The sequence below is a fragment of the Gallinula chloropus genome (assembly GCF_964237585.1).
Source record: "Gallinula chloropus genome assembly, chromosome: 1".
Taxonomy (NCBI): domain Eukaryota; kingdom Metazoa; phylum Chordata; class Aves; order Gruiformes; family Rallidae; genus Gallinula; species Gallinula chloropus.
The window spans coordinates 87728338-87740680 of NC_140085.1; the positions used below are offsets into that span (position 1 = coordinate 87728338).

General features: G+C 47.9%; 1 protein-coding gene across 1 annotated transcript in view; it reads right to left on the minus strand.

Moving 5' to 3' along the window:
• Window positions 1-412: 412 nt before the first annotated feature.
• Window positions 413-12343, minus strand: part of CFAP91 (cilia and flagella associated protein 91) — a gene marked incomplete at both ends in the record, with an annotated part of 30178 nt that continues 18247 nt past the window's right edge. The window contains 6 exons of the mRNA XM_084274365.1: window positions 413-672; window positions 4019-4110; window positions 5281-5429; window positions 6699-6920; window positions 9868-10014; window positions 10794-10865. Coding sequence (XP_084130491.1) covers window positions 413-672; window positions 4019-4110; window positions 5281-5429; window positions 6699-6920; window positions 9868-10014; window positions 10794-10865 — 942 coding nt within the window. The remainder of the gene's footprint in view (window positions 673-4018; window positions 4111-5280; window positions 5430-6698; window positions 6921-9867; window positions 10015-10793; window positions 10866-12343) is intronic.

The following is a 12343-nucleotide window of genomic DNA, read 5'->3' on the forward strand; positions in this document are numbered from 1 at the left end:
GGCATTTGTGCCCGTTTCCCTTCGCTGAACGTTACGGGTGCGAGGCGGCGCTGCCAGGGCCAGGCCTTACCGGGCTGTGCCAGGAGAACAGACAAGGAATGTTAACGCTGCTTTCTCCCTCCAGGCTTTTCCTGACAATTAGAAGAGGAGAATTAGCTCACAAGGTCCGAAGCCAGTTGGGGAGGGGGCAAAGGGGGCTGGTCTGGGGCTGCCACACCAAAACGTGTACAGAGTGGTGGGTCCAGGACACCACTGCTGGCAGTCAGCAGGAGGGACAGCCCATGGGAGAGAGAATTTTTCCATTCTGGGTGCCCCCCAAAAAAGTATACATATAATGCTTCCCTCTCCTTCATCATGCTCTGAGCTCCAATCACAGAGGGGAAGGGAAACTCACCTGGCTCACCCTCCGTCTCTAGGAGGCTGTGGGCTCCTTGTCAGATCCATCAGCATGGTCCCCCGCTCTGTCTCCAGGGGCTGAGCAAGTGCTGTCAGCCCCACTTGGCCCGGCAGCCGTCCCGCCCAGAGCAGCGCTCCCTGGCCCAGCAGGAGGATGTCCCTTTGTCCTGCTGGCAGACGTGTCCTGAGGCAGTGACAGGTCAGCCAGCACCCGCTCTGTGCCCCCATGGATGATCTGATGCGCAGCGTGGATGTGTTTTCGTTGGGCCCGCCTCACTGTGCACAAAAAGAGGTAAGGCTTTTACTTGGAAATGTATGGCAGAGCCTTCTTCACGGGGGAGGAGGGAGGGACAGCCTTCAGCTTTCCTGCAGCTGTGGAAAAAGTCTGTCTCAGGGAAAAATACATCCCACCCTTCTGACTTTGGCTGAAAGCGTTCTACTGCCACCTAATAGCAGCCACCAACTCTGCATGTCGCTTGGAAGTCTAGAGCCCACAGTGGGAAGCGCAGCCAGAGCGTTTCCTTTCCAGCTTAGGGCAGAACTGCCCCCAAATGTTACCAGGCTTTAAAATAACTTCTCCTTCGGTGTTGGGTCAATTGCAGGTGGCCAGCAGTGAAATCTGCCTGCTCCTGTGTTATGCTTTTGCCTGCACTGACATTAGAGAGCTCAAAGTCAGCCTTAGAGAGAGTGCAGCCACCTACCTTAGCATGTCCCTTTTGCTGTTGCCCTTTACTGTGTTTTACAGTTGGTGCCTGCACAGCTCCTTACATCTTCTCACTCCCTTCTCTGGTGGCAAAAGGCGTCTGCTTGAGTTTTTTTCCTCCTAAATGTGATTCCCAGAGGTTTTGTGACCGTTGCTGATGGGCTCAGCCTTGGTCAGCAACGACTCCGGCCTTGAGCCGGCTGGTGTTTGCTCTGTGGGGCCTGCAGAGAGCTTCTGGCTGCTTTCAGCAGCAGCCACCCCTCCACCAGAACCCAGATGTGCAAAACTATGACAGCATCCAATCCTATTGGTATGGATGTCCAGCTCACCTCTTTGGAAATAATTACCCGTGCCAAAGCTGTCCCCCTGCAGTTCTCCTCGTTGCTTTTCACCGTTCTTTGTTCCCTAGAGAGAATCTCTAGACTTAAGATGCTGGTAAACAATCATGGGGATTGAAACACTGCGTGCTTGTACGGAGGGTGTGGGGAATGTTGCAGGAGCAAGCCGTGGCTCTCATCGTGTCACTTCCCTGCAGAAGTCCCAAGACTTCCTCTCCTTGCTGTGGCCCGGTCATGCTGTAAGGTGGAGCTGTGCTTGGAGTCGGAACCGCTGGTGTCACGCCCGCTGTCACACCGTTCCGCACGCTGACTCAGCCTCCCCCCCTGCTGCGGCTCACCCACCCCCGGGCCCGTCCTGCCGGCAGTGACCGGCTGCCGCTGGAGCCCAGGCGCATCCGAAGGGCCGACCTTCGCCAGCCGGCGCTGGGGTCCCAGGAGAGCCTCCTCTACCCCAGGCATTCTGGCTTCAATCATGCGCACATCAACTGCATCAGCTGCACTGGGAATACTCTCCTGGAACTGCTGCAGTCCCTTCCTCCACCCACAGTGAATTTCACTGACAAGCGAGCGGCCTCAGGTTGGCGAGCGATTGTCCTTTTGCCAGCAAGTTGTGGGGTTTTTCCTATCAGCACGTTGGCTTCTGCTTCCAGAGAGGGAGGGTTCAGAAGTGGGGTGCAGCGGGGTCTCAGGATGAGCCAGAATTGGATAACCCCTGCTTTTATGCATAGGAATGTGACAAAAAAAAAAAAGAAGAGGGGGAGAAAAAAAAACCCCAAACCCCAACAAACCTAGGAAATGGCACAGTAGAGATGTTTAGGGGAAACCTAAGGTGTAGGCCCTCAAATCATTGCTCTACAAATAGGTTTGCTTCTCTGGGGAGCCAGACAACTGCTCTCTCTGATCACTTCCTGCTGGCTTCAAGGAAGGTGTATGCTCAAGCACGTGCCAGGCTGCTAAAACACGCTTTCCTAACAATTAATAGGGAAAGCTTCAAAGCTGCCACGGAAATGCAATGTCCTGATGTGCTCCTGAGATCCAGTGCCATTTTCTGATACCATTTCCTTTGGATTTACATGGAACAGTTTCTGATTCTGCTTCCTTGAAGGTATCACGTACATTTGGTCAAGTTCAGCTATTAAATGTATGTCGTCCCCTCCACCCCCTGCAGCAGCAGCAGAAGACAGTATGAGCCAGGCCTCTTCCTGACGTTTGATGACTGCTGTCACAAGCCTATTGAGGCAGATTTCCCCTGAGGACATTTGAAGGAGAGCTTGTACTTTATCACCTGCTGTTCTTGCTCTTCCAACAGCACCCACTTTAATTTTTGTCTGTATCTAGCCCTGCTTTCCAGCCAAACCCACTGTAGCTATCACAAATTTTGCAATTATTCCCCCCCCCGCCCCCATCCCCATTGCTGAGGAGTGCTTCTGAGGTGCTTTGTTCATCAGCCACTGTTGCATTTAAGTGTGGTACAGATTTTCTCCCTTGATATATGTCCAGAACCCTGGGCCATGCCCAGGCCTTCTCTTTCCTGCCTCCTTTCTGAGACAAGCTAACCTGCTTGCTAGTGCCTGAGCTGCAGGCTTCGCTGACCAAAATTACATCACCTGCTTGGGTAGGCTGGGAGGAGCAGGGCAAAGGGGAGGGGACCTGACCGAAGCTCACATTGAGCGTTGTTGTGACAAACACATGGACCGGGAAGGAAAGGAGTTTGCACAGCTCAGAGACCACAGGAGCTGCCTGCAGGGTTTGTGTTTTCATTCACAGAGCAAGCAGCAAAGCAGTGAAGTGAGCGCCTTTGTTCTCAAGTCAGAGGAGGACGCAGCGCAAGGACCACTTCAGACTCTATTAACAGTGATACAATCGCTTCTCTTGGTTGTATCCACTTTCTGCGGGTGACTGGTTAAGTCACGGTCTTCCCAGTGTGCCCGTCAGTGGAAACATCCCAGTTAAGAACAGCCTTTTCATTCACCATATTCAATGTAGCACCCGGGTTTCCAGGGCCTTCCCCTCCGCATTTGGACAGTTACTATTCCATTTTGGCTACACAGAAGCATCCTTTACAACTGTAACATTATCTACCTAAAACAAGATGTCTCTACAGCTAACCCTAAAGCCTTATCTTTGCTTCTAGCCCTCAACTGACCTGGGGGGAGGGGGAAAGCATGTAATCTTCTTTCCACATATGGCATGTATTTCAGTGATCTGACTGTTAAAGACTTCTACTGTGTTTAGAAATTGCTATTTAACAGACAATTCAGAGCCACTAAGGGCCAAAGGTACTTAAAGACTTTTCCCAGTTGGTTTCTGAAGGTGCAATGGGTGGGTGCTTTTCATGAAGTCTGATTTTAGCGAAACCAAATTTCCCTAAGGTCTGAATTCTGGCCACCATTTTAAAAGGCTAAAGCCCCTGAGAAATTGGTGAAAAAGAGTCAAAGGCCTTAAGTTTCTACCTGCAGAGTGCAAAAGAGGAATGTCAGAGAACTGAGACAACTCTTGGCATGGCACCTGTCCTTTCAGCGAGCTAGAGTGAGGAGGGTCAACCAATTCATGAAGGGAATAAAGTTACTGGGCTCCTTACCTTTTTCTCTGGCAGACATTTTTGCAGCTTCTGGAATCAGGAAACCATAAACCAGCTCTGCTACAATCTCTTCTGACTGCAGGCGAGTTCGACTACAGAACAGATGCAGAGCGGTATTAGTGTTTTAATTTTCTGTCCAGATCACCTCTGCAAACAGCAGACTCCCCTGTAAATAGTCTCCCTGTTCCCAAGGGAGTGTATTGTCATGGCAGTGACTGCCAGCTGGGTCTCTCCTTATCCTACAAACAGGTGAGAGTGTACCTCTTCCCCTTTGCACCGCAGTGCTGAGGTGTTCAATACTGCACTGGAAAGCAAGTTTTCCAGGGAGATGATCACCCTAGACCCCCCATCCCCAAGGGTATTCAGAAGCCCGGTTCTCACTGATGACAAACAGGGTTAGACACGCAAATACCTCCAAGGATTTGCATCTTTGTCCGTTTAGTCTTTGGCCCATTGCTGAGTTTGCTAAATTCTTCCCTTTTGTGACTCTGCACTTGGCCGGTCCCCATGCCCTTTTCCATGCCAGCGTTTGGTGGGCTCCCAACTGGCCCCGGGGTTGCAGGCATTATCTACGCTTCATTCTCCCCAAGGATTTCAACGTTCTGCTTGTATTCATCTAGTTACAAAATACACAGCTGCTGTACCATAGGAGAGTCACTGTGTCATTGGGATTTTTATGGCTCGATTCCAAAAAAAAGAGCATAGAAACTGAACTGGGAGGTTTGGCAGGTCCTAAGAAGTATTCACTGCTGATGCCCCAGCCAAACACAAGACTGTGGTGTTCTCAACAACTTACTCTGCTCAAAGTGCCTTGTCAGGCAGCCATCAGTATGACTGACCCCCATGGAAACTGGCAGTTTCTTAAAGAACAGCCACCCCAGAATGAAAGGCTGCTGTAGCTTTCAGCATCTCTTTCAAACGGGTTTTCTGTAGTAGTGTAAATAAATGAAAAGACCAGTATGAATGGGTATTGCTCTGGCAGTTCCCAGGTTCACTTAAAGCTCCGCCACAGCGTCACGCTGGCATGAGGAAGGCTAAAAAGGGTGATTCACAGATCCCACAAGTGATTTGCAAAGGGAATCTGGCACATGCTGTATAGAAATAAGGCTCTGATGGGCTTATACGTGTGTACCAGGTAGCCAGAGCGTGGCTCCCATGCAGCAGTCGCAGGAGCGAAGTGATCACCAACAGCCTCGCTCTGCCCTCCCCATGCCTGAGGCGACACAGGTTCTGGCTGCTGTGGGCAGCCTCTAATAACCTACCGACTCTCCATTTCGTAAGCAATGTCATTGATCTCTGCAGCCATCCTCTGGATCTCTTCCCTGGCTTGCTCCTGGGCTGTGCTCTCCATGCTGCTCAGGATAATGTCTTCCAAGTAGGAGTCAATGGTGCTCTGGTGCACCTTCACCACCTGCAACAAAACACTGAGATGCTGTTCCCCTGCCTACTGCTGTGCCAGAAGCCTGGTGGAAGCAGGTTTCCCACGAAGCAAGCACAGCACATTTTCACCAGACTCTTAATTTCAAGCCAGCCAGCCCGAGATTTGGCTTCGGAGGTGCACTCTGGGAATAATAACTTGTGTAAGACTTTATTTTCTAGTAATTGTTCCTCAGAACTAATTGAACAGAAACAAGTGCAGGAAAGAACCAGTGGTGGGAGAAAAACTTCTGTGCAGATCCAGTTCTGCTGCAGCAGGCTGGTTCTCTGAACGCAGTGGCAGTTGCTTCCTCCGTTCTCACGGTCCCCTGAGCAACCACTGCCTAATAATAATCGTCAGTATTGACTTCAGTAAATTAATCAGCTTTCATTTGAGCAAATCCTGAAGGAAAAGGTTCGTCAAGCCAGTCAAAGTAACAGGAATAAACCCAAGATCAGATTATTGTTTTCTTTATAACGGCTGCAGAGCAGAGATCTAGAAATGGGTGTTTTCCCTCTAGTCTGAAGGGCACAGGCCTATGGTGCTCTGACCCTCCTTGCTTCCCACTCAGAGATGGAGAAAAGATGAGAAGCTAAAATTAAAGGAAAAATAAACACGATGCCAGATTCTCTTGGTATTAACCTCCTCCCACAAAGTTGGAAATTATTGGTTTAGTCAATTAGGCTCCCACTCATTCCTTTCAACTGGGAGAAATAGCTTCATGCAGTCAGGAGCTGGGGAATAGGACTGTAGAACAGTTATGGAGTATGGTAATTCAGGAATTTTGTTTCTGGGATTCAAGCTTATGTTATCCATGATCATCACTTCAAAGCAGTTTTTGTACCTCTTGTTATTTGCAGTCCACTTTCAGGGGGCAAAATCTTTCCAAAACCCTGCTTAAAGGCTGCCTTCTTGGGAGAGCACCTAGCAGTTCTGCTGGACAGCCAAAGTGCTGACACAGCATTGTTCCTAAAGATGATGTAGGTACATCTGTTCTCTGTAGGTCTTTGCTGTGGAAACTCAGAAACCTACATCCATTCATGATATGCTTGACAGAGCTGCCTGTAGGGGTATTCAGATCTACTTAATTTCATGGGCATGACTCTTTTGGGAAGGAATCATCCTCTCTTCACTACAGCTTTGCCCTCAATTTTAAAGCTAGCCATCACCAAGGCCAGAGCTGAAGCACCTCCCTCCCATCTCCATCTTCCCTCAAAGAGGCAGTTCCTACAAACTACCCACAGTCCCACCGGTCTCTCTTGCCTGTTTGAAAATCTCATCTTCTTCCTGACGGCGCTTCTCTTCCACCTGACGACGTCCACTCTCCTCCGCTTCCCGCATCCGCCTCTGCCTCTCTGCCAGCATGACAAAAGCGTGGATCTTTCGTTCTTCTTGCAGCCTCAACAGCTCTTTGGACAAGAAATCAAACATGTTTGCCAGTGCCCTTCCTTCTTCCCTGGCCAAGTGGTTTTCCATTGATGACAGCTTTAAAAAAAAAATAAAAAATGCCAAGAATTCTGTTACAAACCCCAGGAATGTTGTTCCAAGTCCCAGAACTACCACAGGCATGTGAAACAGCTCTGCAGCATCCACTCAGACCAGCCATGGGATGACCCTACGAGTTCTGCATTCTTGCTTTACACGCGCTGACCTGGATTCTGCATAACGTCATGTTCCTCAGTACCGGCTCCGATGGCATGAAGAGGCTGGAAGACGGCAAAACCAGGCAGTGAGAGAATAATCCCACTGCTGCTGCACTAGGCCAAGCAGCCCCTAGCTTGGGTGGGTGGGAGGAGATAGATAAAGCAGTAGAGATGCTGGGTTCCAGCTCTTATAAACCACTTTTGTGGTTGTGAGTACAATCAGAGTAATTGCCGGGGCCGAGTGCTTGTTACTGGGGAACACTGGGCTGCCCAGGCCAAGAAAGGGGAGGTGCAACAGTGACAGCAGAATGACTTCAGTCACACACCCTCCATCTTTCTGTGCTAAGCTTAGCTAGACCAGAAAGCAGGATCAAAAGTGCCACATGAAGCTTCTCTCTAGTGTTTGGAAAGTAAACCCGCAATCTTGACAAGTAGGAAGGTGGAGTAAAGGTTTAGGAAAGTGCACTTCTGAGTACAGCCACATTTCTACTCTCTCCTAAGGATATAAAATGCCTGTTACAGTTCAAAGCCACCTCAGTGAAATGGTACATCTTTGGCTGGACATTCATGATGCAACCAAAGTTATCTGTCTTGCTGAGGTAATAAAGCAGCCATGAATCCCTACAGTTTTAGGTACCGAGTTATTACCTAAAACTGTTTAATTTACTAACTGCTGACAAATTCAAATCAACAGAAATTACACTGAGCTTGCAGAAGAGACCTCAGAATCCCAGGTTGTGGAAAACCAGAGTGTCTGTGACAGAGCTGAGACTAGATTTCAGACGTTCAGTGTTACTGTGCCATTCAGCCCTTGCTCCAAGCACATCATGTTTTATGGGCTGGGTAGGTGGGAATGCACTTCGGAAAGGAGCAAGGTAAGTTCATTATCTCCAGCATGGACCGGGAAGACACAGTCCTTGGCAGGAGGGAATGTCTGGAGATGGCTGGGATGGTGTATCTCTGTTGTAATAAACACGTGATAACAAGAGTGGACCTGAATGTAGAACTCGAAACAGAGCTGAACCATCCCAGGCACGCAGTGACACACCAGCTTCCTTACACCGCTCTGCCATTGATTGGCTTGTGCAGTGCGTGAGGGATAGCGGGCTCCTCAGTGCTTCCCCCTAGGGATTTAAGATGGAGGACAGGCATGCAGTTAACTGCAGCAGCCCACACTAGCTTGGGAATTTTCAACCCCTTATCTTTGACCATTTTATCTGGACTTTCCATCTTCCAGCACAAAGTATTTCTTGAAAAAGTACCGCTTTTTGTACTGGAAAGTTCAAACCCATGAAAAAATTAGTATGACCACCAAAAGTTAAAGAACCGTGAGTCACCAGCGACTTTCTAAAATAGCCACACACAGAGAAAACTCCTGCACATGCATTCCAAAATGTTTGAAGACCTAAGGCTTGGACTTCGTGCCTTCAGAGACACAGTGGAAAAAAAAAAAAAAAAAAAAAAAAAAAAAAGAAAGAAAAGAAAGAAAAGAAAGCAAGGGTAGAGGAGATGATAGATACCAGCAGAGGGGGATAGTGGCTCTCCCAAAAGGAAATCCTGAGATCAGAGGTCAACATCTTTACCATTTGCTCTCTCTCCTTCTCTGTGAACATCATGGTGGTGTTCAAACTGCTCTCTCCTTTGCTCCCACCTAAGCTTCCAGAGAACAAGGAGCATTTCACATTCCTAACACCCAAGACTCATATTTGCCTATTAATTTCTCCATAGAAACATCCTGTATTCCTGCATTCCCCACCTGTGCTCCCTGTGCACGAGGGAGCATCTGGAAATGATACACAGCACAACAGCCATTCGGTTCAGTTTTTACTGAGATCTGAGAGGAAATGTTGTTGCTGTCCCCCCCCCAGTGGGAAGCAGTGGTCTGGCTTCATCTCTGCCAGGCCAGCCGGCTAGCGGATGCTGTTACAATACTCTGGAACCTGTAGAACTGTCTCACGGCAGGTCACTGGAAAAAACAGGACACCAGTTAAAACTACAGGAAAACCTGCAGGAATGTGGGAGATAGATACTCCATACTGGAGATGCAGTGAAGTCTGGGCAAAATTTCTTCACAACCCATTTCAGACTAACATCTGCCATTTGACTTTGCTCTGGCAGGTTGCAGCCCTGCAAGGAAACAGGATGAGAATTTGCATCCCCGGCTCTCACTAGATCCTTGGTAGAGGATGGAGGCCAAAATTTCTCTGCTGTCCTTAACGGTGGCAAGTACAACATGACACTATTGCTACAGTCCTAGAAATCTTGAACACAGCAAGATTTACCAAATAAGCCTGCTTTGGCTTCTTTTGTGGTGTTTTATGCCTGAGGAAGAGCCAAGCTAGAAAAGAAACAGGGAGATGACAAAGCAGTAACACACATTCAGTAAAACATCTGACAGATGTGAGTGACAAGCGTGTATTGTGATGCCAGGTCACAGCACCAGTCAAATGGATTGAAATGTGGGAAAACTGAGGTTTGTATGACAGTCCTTCAAAGCCCTGTAAATATAAATAAGTGCTCTGTCTGCAAACAAAGCCAGTGCAGCCCGGGTAGCAGCTGTGGTCAGGGCGCCTCAGTCTGTTTCTGAGATTCCCCAGAGCCCCCCCCGCCCCCTCCCCCAGCAGTGAGAGCAATTTCAGCCCCTCAGGCATTCAATGCTTGGCCTGTGCTAGGAGACCATTTCTGTTACTTGGGGGGCCTTCTGTGCTGTGGGTAACAGAGAACAAAAGGAAATGAAATGCGAGTCAGGCCAACGCCGTGAATCAGCCTTCCCAGCCACCCAGACGAACCTTGTGCATTTGCAAGTCACGCTGCTGCTGCAGGGCCAGTGTCATTTGCTCCTCTGCCTTCAAAAGCAGCTGTCCGTCCTCCTGGAGCGCGTGAGTGGTGCGCAGCTCCCGGATCAGATCCAGCTGCCTTGCCTTCTCTTGAAACATCTTTAAAATAAAGTTAAACAACGAAGCATATTAAGTGGGCAATGCAGATCAACACGTTTTGCCAGCAGAGCACACCCTTCTTCTCCAAGTTGCAGGGTCAGCTGTTCCTGAGACCCACTTCTCTGTAAGAGATTTGTGGCTGCATTTAGGCAAACACTACTGCTGTGAGGTAAATCTTGCCTAAACCCTTCTGCATGGGGGATTCAAGTTGAGACCTTCTGCTCTGAGACAGCAGGAACAAGGAGATATTCATAGACATGTGTAGGAACCCAGAGGTTCCTGTAGGAAATCTGGGCTGGAGGGCAAAGACTTCAGCTTTGAAGGATTTCAGTTAACGTACAGGAGGATATGTACCTTTCAGTACGGGAAGGGACCTTCAGGAAAGCTGGAAAGGGACTGTTTGTCAGGGAGTGTGGTGGTAGGACAAGGAGCAATGGGTTTAAACTAAAAGAGAGTAGATTTAGATATTAGGGAGAAATTCTTCCCTATGAGGGTGGTGAATTGCTGGCACAGGTTGCCCAGAGAAGCTGTGGCTGCCCCCTCCCTGGGTTGGATGGGGCTTTGGGCAACCTGGTCTAGTGGAGGGTGTCGCTGCCCATGGCCATTGGTTAGAACTGGATGCGCTTTAAGGTCCCTTCATTCCCAAACCAGCCTGTGATTCTGTTGCTCTCCCTACTGGGGAGGCCTCATTGCCTTGGATAAGTGCTGTGGATTGCAAATACACCTTCAACCACTCCCATCATCCCAAAGAGAGACATAAGCGAAGAGACAGAGAATACCATGTTCTGAATAGCCCTGCCTCGGAGCAGCTTCTGCAGGCAGATCACTGACAGTTCTGTTTCCTCTTCCTCCTGCCAGAACATAATAAATACCCACACAATGATTAATTATTTCTTTGGAGACTGGGATTTCTATAGATTACTGAACTATCAAAAACTCTAACTCATATCCACTTGCTTTTCTGAACACCTTTCTTCTAATTTTTAGGGAAAGGAAGAAGAGTCAGAAAAATATCCTATGCCCGTGTTTTACAAGATATGAGGGGAAAGGCCGTATAAACTGTTTGAGGGTCTTTAGAGAGGAGTTCCTAATAGTAAGGAGACGTTGATGGCAAAAATTGCTAAGTGCATCAGAATTACTATTTGTGGCTTGGATAAAACTGTGTTTACAAAACGAGCACCAGCTACATGAATTCAACAGGCCAAGACAATAAAGGGGTAGAATTATTCTCGAAGGAGGTGCAAGAGAACTATTAACCATAAAGAAAGGGATTGAATTAAAAGGGAACATATACAATGTTGCTTTTGATATTTATTCCAGTGATGACCTTTACTGGAGTAACTCACTAAATTTGAGGCTCAGGAAGTAAGAGTTTGGAAGTAAAAAAAATTACATTCTATTGTGATTTGTCTCTTTGAGAACTATACTGGCCTAGCATTGTGTGAGACTGATACCAGCTTGGAAGAACGATGGAGCATCATGGGAAAGGGAACATGACCACAGGGGAAAGAAAAAAAAAGCAAAAAGAAAAAAGAAAGAAAATGGCTTATTTTAACTAAAGAAAGGAAAACTGGCAGCACGTTTTCTTACTGAGGGGTCTTCTAGTCTGGAGTTGACAGCAGAAGGAAAAAGCCCATTGGGTGTCCAGGAAAGACAAAAAAATAAATTTAGAAATTGCAAGGAAGTTTTTTTTAATAAAGAGCCTATGAGGTCTGCATTGACATGTGGTATTAAAATAGAAGTGCTGAAAAACAGGGAAGAGTGTGGGATGAGAGAAGTGGTGTGGGCTTGAATCTTAGTATCTGTTTTTTTCTTAGATGTTACAGCTTAAGTTACCCAAAAGGAGGTATTCCTGCCTTTCCACACCAACACTGAGGAGGAACAAAGAAGAACTAACTAAAAGACTACCTTATGATTTCATATGTTCTTTTTCTCTGGAAAGGGTTGTGTGTGTGAATTTCCAGTCCAGTTAGAGCACTAAAATGTACCACACCACCTGGCCACAGTGTGAATCCCCTCTGGGACAGAGTTTTGGAAATGGAGATGGCACGCATACTGGACAGGTAAGTCAAACTGTCTGGTTTAATTTAAATTAAGAATTGGTTTAAATTTTTACAAGGACATGATTTTCTGTACTTGCATCGTTCGGTGCTGCAAATGCTGCCTTAGCAAGGGTAATCATCAACTTCTCCATCTGCCTGCTACAGACCAGCAGGAAAGAGTGAGGGCAGATGGAAAGCCTATCATGCCCTGAAGGAAAATAGAGGGAGGCGGGGGTGGGGAAGCAATTAAGGATACAGAAGGATCTAGGAGCCTGCCTAAAACTAGA